General features: G+C 37.5%; 1 protein-coding gene across 1 annotated transcript in view; it reads right to left on the reverse strand.

Moving 5' to 3' along the window:
* The window catches only part of LOC135479762 (filamin-B-like), a 137,059-nt gene that overhangs the window by 37,795 nt on the left and 80,111 nt on the right, over positions 1-19,153 (reverse strand). The window contains exons 19-36 of the mRNA XM_064759668.1: positions 17,588-17,668; positions 16,414-16,551; positions 15,247-15,414; positions 14,183-14,338; positions 12,552-12,638; positions 11,080-11,220; positions 10,461-10,634; positions 9,882-10,028; positions 8,350-8,430; positions 7,729-7,866; positions 7,157-7,330; positions 6,700-6,846; positions 6,183-6,266; positions 5,563-5,700; positions 4,385-4,558; positions 3,793-3,939; positions 3,297-3,518; positions 43-216 (exon numbers count right to left, since the gene is read on the reverse strand). Coding sequence (XP_064615738.1) covers positions 43-216; positions 3,297-3,518; positions 3,793-3,939; positions 4,385-4,558; positions 5,563-5,700; positions 6,183-6,266; positions 6,700-6,846; positions 7,157-7,330; positions 7,729-7,866; positions 8,350-8,430; positions 9,882-10,028; positions 10,461-10,634; positions 11,080-11,220; positions 12,552-12,638; positions 14,183-14,338; positions 15,247-15,414; positions 16,414-16,551; positions 17,588-17,668 — 2,571 coding nt within the window. The remainder of the gene's footprint in view (positions 1-42; positions 217-3,296; positions 3,519-3,792; positions 3,940-4,384; positions 4,559-5,562; positions 5,701-6,182; positions 6,267-6,699; positions 6,847-7,156; positions 7,331-7,728; positions 7,867-8,349; positions 8,431-9,881; positions 10,029-10,460; positions 10,635-11,079; positions 11,221-12,551; positions 12,639-14,182; positions 14,339-15,246; positions 15,415-16,413; positions 16,552-17,587; positions 17,669-19,153) is intronic.

Raw genomic sequence — 19,153 nt, forward strand, 5'->3', positions numbered from 1 at the left:
TAGCAGAAGTCAACAAAAATTTGTGACATAGAAATGACTTGCCTGGGGTGCGTTCATTATTGAAACGGACATCAATGTCATAGGGCCCTGGTTCAGTTGGGACAAAGACGTAGCGATGACGACTGACACCAACATTTTCCCTCCAAGTGCGCACCATTCGCCCATAATGAGTGACTGTCGCCTCAACTTCACCTTCTCCAGCTGCTGATGCATCAACTATCAAGGAAACAAAGTTACAATTCTGTCAGAGCAACTTTTTAACATAACTAATGATATTTAAACATAATATACAATTTTGAAAGTCTCCATGACAGTTTAACAACCTGTTAATTCCCCATCCCATAGAGAAGAACCAAAGTAAAAAGAATTAGAAGAACAGATGTGGAGGAAACATCGCAAACAAAACAAACACAACTTATTTTTTCCATGTCGTAAACATTCGAAATCTCTAAGCTTGATCTCGGCACCTCAAGAACAACTCAGTGCTACAATAAATATTAGGAGTCACTCCGTGAGAACCATACCTGTCCAGGACCTTTTTTTCAGGTAAATTTTGCAAAATGTAAGCTTGATATCCTGTATAGAAAAACTATGTTGAACTTTTACAGTTCAACATTTAAAAATGTTAAAAAAAGAGACAATGTTCTCAGTTTCTGGCTGAGTGACTTTTAGAACATTTCCAACTCCACGTCTGCTTTTAGAAGCGGACAAAAGTAGACGCAAGGTAAACAGTGTGGCAGGGCTTGAAAAAAGCTCAGGTAATCACTGTTTGCTCAGGTCTGGAGACCAGCAGGTATAATGTCAACAGAGTAATTGCCTTTGCACCTGGCAGACAAGCTGGGAGCCGAGAGCCCAGAGGTTAATGCTTCAATTCCACTGGCTTGATACAGTAGCAAATTAATGTCTTTATGCAAGCATCCAGGTTGTTATATTCATGTATAATTTAAACAGAAATTTACTGGATATAGGTTAATATGTTTGTCTGTGGTAAATATCTATACAACAACAATAATAATACTCTCTATGTAAAATATTGCTGATGTCATCTAGGCAAATTAACTGCCTTGACAGTTTCCATAGCAACTAAGACCGTTTCCATGGCAACTACTGATAAAAATGTAAAAGTTAGCATGACATTACAACCACATTTGTCTTTCAAAAAAAAAGGAAAACAACAAATAAAAAAAAAGGCATCAATGACAGCTAAAACTGGACGCAAGCTTAAAACCACTCATAAAAGTTCTCATTGGAATACAATGATATTTTGTATTATTTATAATACAATGATATTTTGTAAATCTCTCCAAAAATATGTGCCAACATTCAAAAATGACAGCTGGTATCAAAATCAAATGATGAAACTGAATTCTGATAAATACAGGGAAAGTTTTCCTATGATTATTATTAGGTGACGATTTCTTTTCTGTCCAAATCATAATTTACATTTTGCATTTGAAGTTTTGACTGTTTTGTGCATTGAAATCAATGTATCTGTGCAAACCTCCACGCTGTTCTATTCACATAAAACTTGAACAGAAATTTTCTGGATATAGGTGAATATGTTTGTCTCTGGTAAATATCTATACAATAATAATAATATTCTTCACATAAAATATTGCTGATGTCATCTAAGTAATTTAACTACCTTGACAGTTTCCATAGCAAACAAGACAGTTTCCATAGCAACTACTGATAACAATACAGAAGTAAGCAAGAAAACCACATTTGTCTTTCTACAAAATAAAATAAAAATAAACAAAAGGCATCTGAGACAGCTGAAACTGGATACAAACATAAAACCACTCACAAAAGTTCTGATTGGAATACAATGATCTTTTAAAATGTCAGCAAAAATATGTGGCAACATTCAAAAATGAAAGCTGGTATAAACAATCAAACGTGATGAAGATTTGGTAAAATACTGGTAAGTTTCCCCATGAGTGCAGTGTTATATCATTATTAGGTAACAATATCTTTTCTTTCCAAATTATTATTTAACTGGGCTGCCAGTAAAAACTACTTTCTATCCACACTTACTGCCTTTTGATTATATTTTTGTGCAAAGAAATCAAATAATTCTGGATATATATGTATGAATGTATATATGTATGAATGTATGTATGTATGTTTGGGGTTTAACGTAAAGGAAAAGACCTCTAAAAATAGATGTAGGCATCACTAAATAGATTACTTAAAACTATGCATAAATACACTTCAAATATTTTTTTTAATTTTTGTGAAAAAAGTTAAAGGCGTTCAGACAGTTGGATTCTAAGGTGGGCTTTAAGGATCATACTATCAGAGTTTATAATCTCTGACTTCAAAGGAAGTTTTTCCAGCCCTAATCACAACACTGAATGTTGGAATAACTCTTAATACTCATGAATGAAAGATTACGGAAGTGATTTTCCCAAAAATTCCTTCCTTCTGGTGAACATCAGGAAAAAAAGATGTGACGTCAAAGTTCCTAGATTCCGTCAGTATGACTCATAAAGCCCACCATAGTATTCAAATACATGAATGCCTTTCTGAAGTAATAAATGAAAGCATTCTTAAGCTTAGTTTTCACTTGTCTATATGACGAATCTTACTTCATATTTTAGCTTTCTTTTACTTCAACAATGTTTCTGTCATGTGACGAGGTGGAGTCATTAGGTGTGTGTACATATACTGTGTCTTCTTAAGGCAGGGTAAGTCCATGCAGCCAAAGTGCTGTCGCCACTGAAGTATCACTCTGAAGACACCAGGCATGGCACCCTACCAAGTTACATTATACTGACACCGGGCCAAATGCCATCTTTAAAGTCTTTGGTTTAGCCCAATCCTGGTTTTATCCCAACTCAGAGGTGGGCGCTCTAACCATTAGGCCACAGGAGTGGTCAGACTCAGAGGTGGGCGCTCTAACTGTTAGGCCACAGGAGTGGTCAGGCTCAGAGGTGGGCGCTCTAACTGTTAGCCCACCGAAGTGATCAGGGTCAGAGGTGGGCTCTCTAACCGATAGCCCACCAAAGTGGTCAGACTCAGAGGTGGGCGCTCTAACCATTAGGTCACAGGAGTGGTCAGGCCCAGAGGTATGCTCTCTAACCGTTAGAGTGGAAGGCTCAGAGGTGGGGGCTCTAAATGTTAGGCTATCAGAGTGGTCAGGCTCAGAGGCGGGAACAATGTTAGGCCATCAGAGTGGTCTGACTCAGAGGTGGGCGCTCTAACCGTTAGGTCACCTGAGCAGTCAGGCCCAGAGGTACATGGATTCAAGAAAACTGAAAACTGAAACTCAAACTGCAGAGCTTTTTTCTTACCAATGAATCCAATCTCTCTTTCCAGACGGCCTGTCTTATCAACATCAGTGATGCGTACTTGGCTAGGGTCAAAGGTCATGCAGGTCACCGGTCCGCCAGACACGGGCATGCCTGCATAAAATGCCTGGACACTGTGAGGGCCTACGTCATGAGGAGTGAAATCTACCCTGTACAGGTTGCCATGGCGAGTGATGCGACACGGAACCTCAACTCCAGAGGGACCTAGAAATGAATAAAAGACCAAAAGTGACACAAACCATTTTGAACGGACAACTGTACATACAGACATTCGATCAGAATCCAAACACAATTTCAGTTTTATATATGCACATATTATCAAGTTTCACCTTCACACATGAAACAATTTTTACTTTACCTGGATATACTCAGATGTCAGATTCTTAAATGATTTTGGACTGTCATGACAAGCTAGCTTCAGTATACCTTCATGACTAGGTAAAATCAGTTCACATTTACAACTAAAGCTTGCACTCACCTGTAATCACAGCTTCAACCTCCTCATCAGGTGGGCCATGAGGGTCAATCTCAAAGTGAGACTCCTTGTACACCTGGGCTGTTCTAAGACCCTCCCCTGTCATGGACACCTGGCTTCCGTCAATGATTTCAACATGGTGAGGTGAACCTGGGTAAAGTTAAAAGAAGGGTCAAATTTCTTTTTTGGCATACACTGAAAACAGATGTTGTCCAAATTATTGGCTTTCATCAGCAGTTCAATGTGCATATTGCATTCTTGATCAAGGCTGATAAGATCAAACAAGTAAGTGTTAAAGAAGCAGGAAAACATTAATTTACCAAAACCATTTTATCTCTATTGTAGAGCATTGACAGACAGACTGGTGGACAGACAAACAGGCAGGTGGACAGATAAACAGACAAACAAATGGACAGACAAAACTCCCCAGGTAATGGATACTGTACAGACAGACAAACAGATAGACAGACTCACTCACTCACCAGTTATTGTATCTCCATTATGCAGCAGTACTTACAGACAGCCTCAAATATATACAGCCAGACAGACAAACAGCCAGACAGACAAACAGCCAGACAGATATACAGCCACTCACCAGGTATTGTATCTCCATTATACAGCAGTGCCAGGGTGTGAGTGGAATGCTCCCTTGGGGTGAAGGTCACCTCGTAATGACCAGGTGTCACCTCACGAATGTTACTGCGGACAACTGCACCTCGACACTTGAGATCAACATCCAGAGAGCCTGGGCCAGCCTTGGATGTGTCAACTGGAGGTAAAGGTACATACCCAAGTACTGAAGGCTGTAAAGCTACACATTATTCATAAATACAATTAAATCTAACACGTAGATTTCACTCCAGATGCAATTATATTTACTTACTTATTGTTTTTTTATTGTGAGTTTAATGCAATACACTAATATAACAAACATTTTTGAGTACGTTTTACCAGTGAAGGAAACCGGTGTGGTGACAATAAACCATCGCCTTAGGCAACCAACTGACAAACTTTTCCACATCTAACCCACAAATTTTCACCTGCACTGAGAGCTCAACATGCAGTGATTTCTAACACATGAAGCATTATTAAATAGATTGTCACGAAGAACCCACGAATAGTGGATGCAGGGAAATTTGAGATTTATTTATTTATTTATTTGATTGGCGTTTTACGCCGTACTCAAGAATATTTCACTTATATGACAGCGGCCAGCATTATGGTGGGAGGAAACCGGGCACAGCCCGGGGGAAACCCACGACCATCTGCAGGTTGCTGACAGACCTTCCCACGTACGGCTGGAGAGGAAGCCAGCATGAGCTGGACTTGAACCCACAGCGACCGCATTGGTGAGAGACTCCTGGGTCATTACGCTGTGCTAGCACGCTAACCAACTGAGCCACGGAGGCCCCGGAAATTTGAGAACCAAGGCTGAATGAGCCCTGAAAATATGTCAATATATTTATTTACTTATTTGATCCCTGCTTAGGAATATTTCACTTATACGACGGCAGCCAGCATTATGGCAGGAGGAAACTGGGCAGAGCACGGAGGAAACCCACAACCATCTGCAGGTTGCTAGCAGACCCTTACACACACGGCTGGAGAGGAAGCCAGCACAGCTGGACTAGAACTCACAGCAACTGCATTGGTGGGAGGCTCCTGGGTCATTGCGCAGTACTGGTGTGCTGGCTCCCTCAGCCCTTTCTCTATTTTTAGTTGTAAATTTGAACATGCACTTCTATTACAGTACAGCTCATTAAGTCTTCTTACCTTCCCAGGTGACAGGCTTGTTCAGATAAGCCTTGCTCTTGTGGGTAATCCTGACCAGATCTGGGTTGTACACATCACTGGAGAACGGGCTACCTTTGACCTCTGTATCGTCGTAAATTACATGAACTGCGTACTGACCTGTGTAAGAAAGGCACACACATGTACACAACAATTACTGGGAACAGATGCGAAGAACAAAACACATTTTTTAGAGAATATGTCTTTCTTGAGATTAATGTATTTCCCCTGAACTTTAGTGTGTAAATATGCACTTCAGAAGAACATAAGGTTTTGATGCCAATGATTAAATTCTTCTCCTAAGAAATTAAGCAAACTTCACATAAGGCTTTTTAAGATGCCATATAAGGTGGGTTAATCAATCAGAATCAAGCAAAATGTGCCACTTTAGGTGAAAAACAATAAGTCTTAAAAGATCAGTGAATACATACTTCTACACATATCTAATGATATAAGCCAATATTTTGCATCAATTTTATCTTGTAAAATCTCTTTCACCCAGAATATGTTTTAGGTCTAATCCTCAATGGCTAATGTATTTCTAACTTAGGATGAATTCCTGAAATTATTTTTCAACAATTCTGAAGAAACTTGTAACTCACCAGTTTCTGTGGGGGTATATTCCACTCTGAATGGGGTCCCACGACCTCCTGTGACCCTGGCTGGGATGTGACGACCACTCGGACCTAGAAAAAGTCACAGTAAAGATTTAAAAACAAAATGTAACTTAAGGTTTATGGACAAGAGATGGTGCACATACTTAACAGTTATTGAACTTCATTTCAAACTGTTACTCATTTTGAATTTTTTCCTTGACATAAATTATAAGTTTTTGTTATTAATATCTTTTATTTTATTTTTTTTAAGAAAACCACGAAACCACCGAAGATAATATTTTCCATCAAAATCAACAGAAATTTATTCTCTTAGGTGGCCCCCCATTAATAAAACAACAGATTAGATAATCTGTAATAAAACAGATTAAATAGCACTGACTTCCCTGAAAATCAGCTGAAAGACTGCTGCGAACCATTGTTATCCATCATATTAATGATCTAAAATCCTCAGCACCTCTGTCATTTTCTTCTGAGTTTATTTTATATACTGCATTGAGCTTACCAATTATTTCCACATTGCAGGAGGCAGGGTCAGTAGTCTGAGGGTCGACTTTGAATGATGTGGGGATGTTAGCCGGCACCAGTCTTAGTCCGTCACCACTCACGTGTACACGGCTGCTGTCTGTGATCTTACACTGAAAAGGACTTCCTGTAATGTTTAAAATGAGACGCTTTAGTTTTTTTATACTGACACTGAGACTGGCAAACAGATATACCCAAAAAATTCTCTCACAGACTATATAGGTGACTGCCTCTCTCCAGGGGTGCCTGTAACATTACAACACTAAAACATAAATCTTCAAATTTTTAAATTCATTCAATTTAATTCTAAAATTTAATTACACACTTTTTCATTTTAATTTTTATTATCTCATTTCACATTTACTTGTTTTCTAATTACCAAAAGGCCATTTTAAATATCTCATACTCTGGTTCTCCAGCTCCCTGAGCCAACTCACCTGGCACCGGGTCCCCGTTGAAGTTCACAGTCACCAAATGATTCTCAGGTGTCTGGGGGGTGAAGGTCACTTCAAACTTTGCCTCCCCCTCCTGTCTGACAAAGTTAGGGACCGTCTCGCCTTTACTAGTCACAAATATCTCCAGGTTCCCAGCTCCAGCCTTGGCGGCATCCACTGAAAACAAGAAAAACAAAAGAAGAATAGTTTAAAATTTTGAATATGCATACCTTTTAATATTTCCAACAGTGCCATTATTTTGTCCTTATTTGTCCATTATTTTCAGTAAATCTCTAAATTACAACATGTATCTTACTGACAAAGCTAAAGGGGGGAACAACTCCGGCAATTGAATTTCTTAAATCATTAATTCCCTTAACAGGAAGGATCACCTGTTGTTCACAAGGCAGTGGCTATGTGTTTAAAATTCAAGTAATATTTAGCAGTGGAGCAACATTCACAAATTTTGTGATATTGACAAGAACCTGTAAATCAACCCACAAAATGCATTTTCTGATATATGATGGGAAAAAATGCCTCAAGTTTGAGGTAGTGCAAATATATGTCATACTTACAATGTAAAGCCACGGGTTTGCCTATTTTTCCATGGCCATCATGTCTGACAATGACACCACTAGGGTCATACACCCGGGGCGTGAAGGGACTGCCCTTCAGCTGCATCTCAGCATAGGACACGTACACCTTGTGTTCACCTGGCATTTAAGCAAATTACAGGTGAGTCAAACCTTAACAATAAACAGGGACAATTTTTGGGGGATAATTTATTGTAATGCAATTACTCTATCCCAAGCCAAAGAAAGAATTGAAATGATAAGTCACAAATTGTTTAGTATTAGCCATTATTTTTTCCATGGATGTAACAAATTTTATTGAGATGGGCTTTCCTTGAAGACTTCTGTTTTCAAAATAAGTTGCTTATGGAGGTTGTTACAAACACACAATTCTCTTGCTTTTAAATGACTTCCAAAGACAAATACATGTACCTGAATTTACCCATCAATTTATCAGTTAACCCATCAAGTAATTTTGTATGAATTCTCAATGTAACTTTTCCATTACAACATGTCTATGATTATTCCTTCAATTTATGCGAGACACTTTATTAGATTTTAGCCTTAGATTTTAGCAAATCTCCTTGAAATCCATGGTGGAAGTCTTGTTAAAAATTTGCTCACCAACAGAATTTGGTGTCCACTCAACGCGATAGCCATCTGGACTCTCCTTGACCCTTACAGGAAGGTCACGGCCATCAGGTCCTGAACAACAACAACATCATCTTCATGTACATACCAATAAATTCACCTGATAATATTTTTTATTATCTCTAAATTGTACAAAATATTTCATCCAAAGCTTTAAGAGTACCTTTCAGTGCCTTTTTGAACTCAACTTTATAAAAAATTATGCTCATATACAGGTAAAATGAAATTTTAATTGTGACTTACCAGGATTATGAACATGTCTCCAGCACCATGCATTATACACATCTCAGGGTCCACTTGGACAAAAATCCATCACCAAAAAAGTATCCATGCCAACAGGGGGGGATAACCAGGTATATGAAAAGGATATAGCTTCCACCAAAACCAGGAGCACATGCACTGACTGACACGATCAGCAAACTTCAGACACCCATACATTTTCATATCATGACTACCATGTGCAAAAAAAATAATCTTATGTACATTCTGTTTTTAAAACTGCTCATGCAACTGCACACGTACATCCCTCAAAAATTCCCCACACAATTTATTAGTGAAACAGGTTTTATTCATAATAATACAAGTCATAATTATTTGTACATGTACATTTCATGCACATAAAATACATTACAGAACACCCAACCAAACTGCGCATAACATAGTGGTAATTATGTTTATGCACATTTAAGTTCATTTTTAAACCTGCAAGTGAGTCAGACAAATTAACAAAGTTATTTTATGATAAAATTATTGTTACAATGTTACAAGGAATTCTAGGGCTACTTTCACAAAACTTCGTCAATTCAGTTTTTTTGTGAAAACTAGGGTAAAAACAGCAATTAAAAAGAAAGTGATGAAAAATTAATTAACATTAAATTAAGTTCATGAAAGTGACCTTCGATCAACAAAGACCTAAACTGTTTTGCCAATATATGCAATAAAAACAAGAATGTCAGGGCAAATGTCACGTACAGTAGACACATCCAAAACCTAATTAACTTGACACAAAACATTCCTCGCCTCCCATAAAGGTGAATACTGTAATTATTCGACCCTTTCGCACATTTGCAAGCTGCTCATTCAAGCATACTTTGAAAGCATTCTTCTGTGTACACTGATAAAATAATGCTTTATGTGAAGCCCTGAAACCAATCCAATCAATGTAGTTTTGTTTCCAAAATTAAATTAAAAAACGAGCATGAATTGCACTGAAAGTTGCTCTCTCATATGCGAAAAGGTTAAAGAATGAGGGGAATGGTGACAAATCGTGCACAGAATATAAACATAAATAAGTATAAATGCAATAATAAAAGTTTGATAACGATTTACCTTTGTAACCATGTATATAGTTTGCATACATGTATATATTTACACTGTTGTAATAAAAGTCATGCAGCATTCTCCAGCTTGATTTAGTTTACAGCGTGAGCATGCATCCAAAAACACAGCACACATCAAGATGCCAGTGTGTGAAAACAATAGTTGCTCCCCCTTGAGGACTCTACCTTTAATCTTCACACCAATGTCTCCTCCTTCGTCCCCACCACCATGGATGTTGAAATGAGTGGGGTGGTGACAGAGAACATTGTTGAGGCCTTCCCCTGATGCTGATATCTTGCTAGAGTCATAGACGTTCATTACAAATGGACTTCCTATAAAACAAAGAGCACAAATCTGTTCTAAACAGTGAACAAGCAGATCTTTAACAGACCGATAATGCAGCTTGGAATGGTCAAACATCAATGCGTAGTGTGGACTTTGTATAAATTTGTTGTGTATTACCTGATATAACTAAGATCAAAGTAAAACCAAAACTTTCACTATCCTTATATACACATGTATAAGACACATATCCACACTACTGGGCAGAAACAGTTAAATTCCAGGGCCTTGATCACATAGATCATTTACATGTGAAACACAATACTTAAAATAAGAGAAAAAAAGAAAAAAAAAGGGACAACATGTCTTGATATGCTATGTTCAAACTTAAGTAAATATATTTATATACAAAAAAAAATATCTTACAAAAGTAAATCTTTTCAAAACATCTGTTGTTTTTGTGCAAACAAGAAATTACGCACCTGGAACTCTATCCTTGTTATACAGCACCTGAACTTGGTGTCTGCCTGACTCGCGGGGCATAAATGCCACCTCACAAGCTCCTCCCCCTATAGGGCGAGCTTGGCTGGGCACGATGACCCCGTTATTTGTTATCACAACCTCCAGGGCACCTTCACCAGCCTCACTGGCATCAACTGTAAAGGGAGACAACTACAGTAGTGAAAATAATGTTCTGATGGGTGATTGACATCCTGAGTCTGTGGGAAAAGGTTAGTCAATCAAAATGTACCATATCAGTGCCCATGGTTTCAGGCACTGCACATTTTGCAATATTTTCTCATTTTGTTGAATTTTATAAGTATTCTAAACATCTCTGACTGCACAAATTTGAATTTTTACAAGCTCTTAAGTATACTTTTCAAACAGCATCTAATTTCAAAGTGCCCATTCCAAAACATTTCACTGTTAGACCTTTCACAAACATGTAACACAAATAGAAACAGAATGTGAAGAGTGCAAACGATTTCTTTTTGAACACTGGAACATGCTGCATATATTTCATGTCAATTTCTTAACTGCTTTTAGCAAAAGAACTGAAATGTCTCGACCTTATAAAGTATTAATTTATGAACTCTTTACCTTCAAATTTCGTAGGGATTCCCACCATGCTTTGGTTGGGAAGGTCTGAGACTCGCACCCTGCTGGCGTCGTATGTCTTCACCTGGAACGGGCTGCCTTTTACTGGGATTCCTCCAAAACTCACATTCACTTTGTGAGTTCCTACAAGAACAAGCAAATGCAAAACCACGGCTTCTGTTAATACTGGGTAATGTTAATAATGTTAACAACAATAATGTTAACAATGTTAACAACAATAATGTTAACAATAACGTTAACAACAATAATGTTAACAACAACAATAATGTTAACAACAAAGTTATGTCAACATGCGTGATCAGCAGTGACAAGGGCGTTACCATAAAAATAGCATTAACAAGAATCTTATTTGATGAGTAAAATTTTGAGCCTCACAAAATAATGACTGCATGTATTTATTTATTTATTTGACTGGTGCTTGACACCATTACTCAAGGATATTGCACCTATACAGCAGTCAGCATTATGGTGGGAGGAAACAAGGCAGAGCCCGGGGGAAACCCAAAGCCATCCGCAGGTTGCTGGAAGACCTTCACACGTACAGCTGGAGAGGAAACCAGCATGCAGGGTGCATGTACTATGACATCCACCTACCATATATAGAATTGAAGCAATGAAGAACAAAGGCATATATTCATGAGCAAGTAATACAAGATTTGCATGTTTGCAAATCGAACCCAATGTAGTTTTGTCTCCAAAATCAAATTAAAAATATGCATAAATTACTCTGAAAGTTGCTCTTTCATATGCAAAAGGGTTGAGGAATTTAGGTAACTATATGGCCTATGTTCTGTTCAAACCCAAATAATCAGCACAAAGACCACCTAACAAAGCCAGATAGTCTACAGTATTAACCCTCTCTAGCAAACCTGAAAGGATCTGTCCTGAAGGTATATTTTCCTTTTACGTGTATGAATATGGTAAATATATATTAACGTTGTCCAGAGGACAGTACCAAATTTTCCCAGGTCTCTGACAAAGCTACTAGCCAGATGATACAACTGAACTGGCAAGAGCTAGATTTGAACCTGTGACCTCATTGGTTAGGGGCTGAATGGTTGCAATAAGAATGGTGCTTTAAGGTTAGATCAAGATCGATCTTAGATTTAAGTAAAAATTTCACATTAATCTAAAATTCAATGTCAATGACAATGTAAATTCTGCTTATGAAGTTATTGTAAAATGAATTTCAGCTAAAATAACAGAAAAGAACATGTCAAGTTTAATGATTAAATTTTGACGGAAGTCTTCATGAAGATTTCTTTGTGATCACTGGGCCTGTTGTTCCACTGATTAATTAATAGAACTTAAAGGTTTATAGTTCACCAGCTTGGACACTTTTCACTTTTTCGCAAAAATTATTGTCATCATAACAAAAATGTCCACTTTCAGTTCCTCTGCCTATGTTCTTCGCACATCAGAAAGCAAATAATACACTCAAGGCAATTCCTCACCTACTTCCATTGGCATGTATTCGGCTCGGAAAGTACCAGAGTGCAGCGATCCAATCAGACGAGAGCTTACTTTGCGTCCAGTTGGTGCTTAAATATGCAAATTAACACAAATGTTCACATGTAATTACATGTATCTGGCATAGCAGCAAAAATAGGAGAGTTCAAAAACTTATCAATTTTTATGGAACATTAAATAAAATTATAACATTATTACATAACAGCTTAATCGTTCATAATTATCTCAATTTGTGATCATGTTATAATGTAGTTAGGACTTTATATAATCACTGAAATGAAATATGGCAAATGAGAAAGCTACACAAAAGCACAAAGGATATTCATGCATAAATCATGCAAATATGTATATGTAATGGAGAGGCATAATATAAAACGAAGACAAATGACAAATAAGATTGAAAATATGAAAAGCATATCTTACCCTAGGGGGTTAACTCCCCTTGGCAACAGCTAAATGGAGAGGGCAGTGCAAAAAACAGGACACCAGTGAGGTAGAACGTAGGAGTGTCGAAAAACAGCGCAAACATCCGTGAATGAACAAAATCACATCCCAAAGAACACAATAACAAGAATTGTGCAACACAAATATAATCACCATATAGGTATGACAAGGTCTCACAACAACGTCACTCCAGACATCCTTCCTGACAAATGCACACTTACAACTTTGATCATTCAAAATCACCTTGTCTCACACACCAAAATCACCTTGTCTAGCACACCAAAATCACCTAGTTTCACACACCAAAATCACCTAGTTTCACACACAAAAATCACCTTGTTTCACACCAAAATAACACTTCACTGATGTTTCACGCAAATCATTCCTATTCACAACTTCACACACACTAACCACGCATGTGATGGTAACACATTTAAATGTGTTTGTGTTTGAGTGTTAATTATTTAGTTCAGGTGTTCATGTGCTGTATTGAAGTGATGTTTAATCAAATATTATTATTATCCCGGACAAAAATAATCACGTGGTAATAAAAGAGCACAACATTTCTTCTGAACAAACAATACCACGGATTGTCACAGCACAACATTTTAACAGCATCAATTAAGCGTGCATTTTTCCTTTTATTTACCTGTCCTATTTAATCAAATACTGTAAAGAAATCAAGTCAACATTTTTATTTTTGTTTCAACATCAGCATATAATTTCAACTTAAGGCTTAGCTATCTTTTGTCGGCCACACAGGACATCTTTTCACATTAATGTATTGCATGCTGCCATAATAACTTCAGATTAAATTTAAATAAACTTTCTAAACTAAACACAAAGGAGATGAATTCGCCCATCAGCCATGAATATATTTATTCCATGAAAGACACCCTGGTAAAGAATCAAAAACTGTAACAATTTTATCCAATTCACACCACCTATATATAAGAACAGTAAAACACAAAAATGATAAAAATGCCCCTTCCCTTGGTGATGATAAATAATTCATGTAAAAATGTAACCTTTAAACATGGGTCAATGGATTTCAAAATACTTGAAATGTTTCCCTTGAAACAGGTAGGACTGTCAGCTGATTGATCCCAGATTTGAAAACGAAAGTGAAAGTAAACTGTTAAGTTGTATGATAGCAGGATCAGAAACTTACAAGTGATCTCAACAACACAGGTAAGGTCGCTCGTGTCAAATCCGGACACGGACTGTGACTGGATCACAAAATGACTGGATTCACGTACAGGTACTAAACGACGAACTTCAACATTAACTCTGGACGTATCGATCACATGACATGTGTACGGAGAACCTGGAAACAACAAAAAGTGAGAATGACTTCAGATATCTTTATTGATTGCTGATTGTTCTGTTCGTTTATCCATAAAGTTTAAGTTTAACGCTAAACATTATTTATTCACCTCTTTGAGCAATCTTTTAATTCCACAAAGAAGAAATTTTCACTGAACGGTCAATTTTATGGGTGGAGGAAACTAGGGTGTCTGGAATAAACCACTGACCTTTGGCAAGTTATTGACAAACACGTGATGGACTAGTATGTACACAACTGGTAGAGTGAGTGAGTGCTTGGTGTTTAACGTCGTACTTAAAAATTTTTTCAGTCATATGATGACAAAGGAATCCTTAGAGTGCATGTAATGTGCCTCGTTGTTGAAGGACAGATTTCCACCGCTCTTAAATCTAGTGTTGCTTCACTGAGACGCCTTACCAAGGGCAAGTAAGCCGCACCGCCTGAGCCATTATACTGATACGGGCCAGCCAGCCGTTGCACTATCCCCTTAATGCTGAACGCCAAGCAAGGAAGCTACTTTCTCTTTTAAAGTCTTAGGTGTGACTCGTCCCAGGATTGACCCTGGATCTACCGCTCCCGAAGCAGATGCCTGACTAACTGTGCTATCGGGGTCCGGTCCAATTGGTGGAAGACAAAGGGGTTTCAACAAACGCTAGCAGTACAGGCAGCCACACAGGTATCAGCGTTGATTGCTTATTGTTACCCAAGTTGTAAGAGCAGAGGAATATGCAAATTCCCTGTTCGATGTTGCTTTTGAACGGGCACCTCATGTGTCCTAGTGATTGAACGACAAGCACCTTTACCGAATAGAAAAACGGTTCGCTTTCCCTTCAGTAGAGGGAGCTTAGTACAAAGGTGCATGAGGACCATCTGGAATAAATACAGAAACCCATCCCTAGACAGCTCACCTGGAAGCCTTTCTCCATTAAACAAAATTTCCACGTAATGAGTGCCTGCCTCTACAGGTGTGAAGGAGACTTTGTAGACACCTGGTCGTTGATGCGTGACCGTGTTAGGCAGGTTTCCATTGTTTACCATGATCTCCAGCTGACCTTCCCCAGCCTTTGTCACGTCAACTGGAATGGTACAGAGGTTCGTCAGGATTAACCAGGAATTTCAGACAAAACTTATTTATTTATTTGACTGAAGTTTTACGCCATACTAAAGAACATTTCAATAAGGCAAAGCCTGCCAGCATTATGGTGAAAGGAAACCGAGCACAGCCTGCGGGAAACTCGCAACCATCTGTAGGCTGCTAGCAGGCCTTCCCATGCACGACCCAAGAGGAAGCCGTTGTGACAAACTAAAAACAATATTGAAAGTTCTTTGTACTGTAACTATATTCAACACAATGCAAAGTATTTTCATAATACTTTAAAAATCTTTAGTTAGAGGTTCGTCAGCTTCATCCTGGAATTTCACATCATATGAAACATCTTTAAATCAGTTGTTATCATTTGTACCTGTACATATATTCACACTGAAACAAAAAAAAAAACACAAACTAAATCCATAATCTCAAGTATACTTTTTCTCTACATAAGACAAACTATCTGTGCATCAGAGTTGTAAGCTAAATCCCAACCCCCACCCCACACCATATACTTGAGAGATATAAACCAACTGACTGACTGATTGTTTGATGAACCACCTGACAGTCTCAAATTTAATCTATTTACCTTAATTTGTTTCAGTTACATGAACCACCTGACAAACTGAATCTCAATTTACTTATTTCATTTAATTTATTTCAATTACATAAACCACCTGACAATCTAACTCACTGACTAATTGTTTAATTCATTTAATTTATTTCAGTTCCACGACTGTCGTTTAACGCCTTACTCAAAAATGCATATTTCCAAATATAACTTCACAAGTTGGCACAAATTCTTGAGAACTAAACTTTAACCATTGATATTAATACTTCAAAGTTCCAATGCTGCAAATTTAATTCTCTGTGCATGTTCTAGCCACCTTGAAATATTCAAACAAAGTTGAATTTTCTGGCTGTTAAAATTCAGGTATAGGGTTAATAATGAGGGAATGCTCGACGCTCAACTTGAGGTACTTACTGAAGAAGTCCACAGGCTTTCCCACCATGCCATTTGGGACTTCACTGACTTGGATAGATGTACTGTCATAGGATTTAACACTGAATGGAGTGCCCGCCACAGGGGAGCCAGCAAAGAAAATTTGAATTGTATATGTTCCTGAAAAAAACAAACGTCAAGAAGATGAAATACATGTGTATGTTTATCCTGCATCAGACAACATACTCCGTGTTTCATTGGATAACAAACCCTTTATTGGGTTGTGAATGCAATGGTCACATCGCTGAAACAATTCACCTATACATCAGTGTTCTGCACTGACTTGATGGGTCTTTGCAGGATAAATTAGCTACATGGTTACTCAGTGATAGGATACGGACATCTATGGTGTCAATAATCCTTACCCAATATGAGGATTATTGACACTGTATATACCTGTATTTGCGTATCCTATCACTGAGTAACCATGTAGCTAATAATATACACTACATCTGGAGAAACAAAGTCTTATCACACTGATCTGGATGCCATTAGTCCACATATCAAAGAAATCTTTTGAAACCATTGTTCTTAGTATCACATTTATGTGTTTGTGTTTTTGTTTATCCCGCTTCAGACAAAATACTCAGGTTTTTATTGGACAGTAACAGTCACACAGGAGACAGGTACATTCCCGTATCCTGCAGCTGATGTGTCTGCTGACTAGGTTATCTCCCTTTGGTCAGTGGTGAAAACAGTGGTCACACCACCATAGCGATTCATCTATATTTCTGTCTTCTGTGCTGAACTGATGGGTTGGATGTCTTACCCAATACTGCTATGAGGATTATATTTTTGAATGATCCTGTCTCTGAGTAACCATGTAACTTATAATGTCAAAAGAAAAGTCTAATTTGCACATGATTATTATGACATGTTTGGTCAAACAACTGGGGTAGACCTGAACCCAGGTCTTCGGATCTCATCAGGTGGAAACTTTAACTGAATGACTGTAGACCTCCATCAACTTGGTTCAGACACCCCTCACCAACCTGCCCTCCTCACACTGCAGGTTTCAACATGTACTCCTCAAACTTTTTGAGTGATCCATGAATGAGGTAATTAGCGCCATCAACATTATTTGTGACATCCATTATCTTGAAAGCCTGTTCAAAAAAGCTTATAAATGATGAAAATGTTTACATAATTTACATACCGACTTCAGTGGGTGTGTATTCCACCCTGTATCCGGTACCCTCTGGGAACAGCCTACTGCTGACGGGCTTACCACTGGGTGCTGAAAACGAAAGTGGAAGTGAACTCAAGAAATCACAACAAATGAACACAATTATCAGTACAGTTCAGCATAAAAATACACTCACATATTTAGCAATTTGCTCCTTCTATGGTTGGAACTGAACCCACTAAGTTCAGAACTTTGAGTAGACACCAAACAAAAAAAAGGGTAAAAAAAACATCAATTTGATGCAGAACTGGAAAGATTTTTTAACTAAAATACCTAAAAAACTAAAATTGGCATGACCCCATAGCTTGTTACAGACCAAAATCTTGTTTTTTGAAAGTGAAAACTCAAACAACAGTTCTTGCCTTTTTGTATTATTAGAAATTTTTAAAATTAATACAATGTGTGTTTTGACAAATCAAATTAGAAATATTTGACAGCCAAAACTGCCAGTGACAGATTTTAACATGAGAGGATCTAGCATTGATCACTGGTGACACACATACTCTAGATACACCTAAAGACACTAGAATGATTGATTGTATAAAATAAATCAAACTATTTTCTTGGACGGTGTTTAATGGTCTTTCATCTGATATATACATGTGCTTCACTTTAGTGTTTTCTTTGCCTTTAATAGACAGATGTGTCTGTTGTTTCGGAAGCTACACAATTTGCTCTCGTTTTCAGAAGAGTCTGACCGAAAAGGGGTGTCACCAGCCTGATCCTTTTAAAGTCTTAGTCATTTAAATTATATCACATGCAAGCTAAAACAACAAATAAAAAAACCCAAAAGGGGAAGAAAAAAAAAAAGCAAAATAACAGCAAACTTTTTAAGTTTAAACGGCCACATACAAAAAGAGCAATTGCACTGTCAGTTAAAACGCCATTAGATTAATAATTACTGCTTAGATAAGCGCCTCAAGCACTGACTCGATGAATAGGAAATCATTAATGCATCTAACAACATGATATCATGAAGCCGAGAGAGTGGGTTAGAAGGTTACAGTAAGCTATAATCATGCATGCATGCATGCATGCACTTACATATGAGTGAGGGCACCTATATTAATCTATACATATAAATATTTATACATATAAAGTATATACATGTAGGTTGTATGCTAATGTGAATTATACATACGGATAGACAGACAGGCAATTTTAATAAATACATGACGAAGTGGCCTATAAATAGAATGAGGTCATTTCAACAAATGTCTTATTTCTGTCTTACCTGATAAATTTGATGTAGTTATGAAAAAGTAAATTAATTACAGCAAATGTTTACAAAAAAAAAACTCTCCCCCCCCCATTAACATGCTGTAAGCACAAAGAAAAATAAAATGATAAAAAGGAAAATAAAATATGATGTATTATTCAATGACATGCCTTTTTCTCTTTTTCTGCCATTTGGTGTGAAAATAAAGTCACAGTGTATGAAGATTATAAATGTATACAAATCTTCATGAAAAACAAATACTAGCGAGATAAAGATTTTACATGGTAAAATTTATTCACATGCTTTGCCCACATCTA

This window comes from Liolophura sinensis, chromosome 12, assembly GCF_032854445.1.
Source record: "Liolophura sinensis isolate JHLJ2023 chromosome 12, CUHK_Ljap_v2, whole genome shotgun sequence".
NCBI classification, from domain to species: Eukaryota; Metazoa; Mollusca; class Polyplacophora; order Chitonida; family Chitonidae; genus Liolophura; species Liolophura sinensis.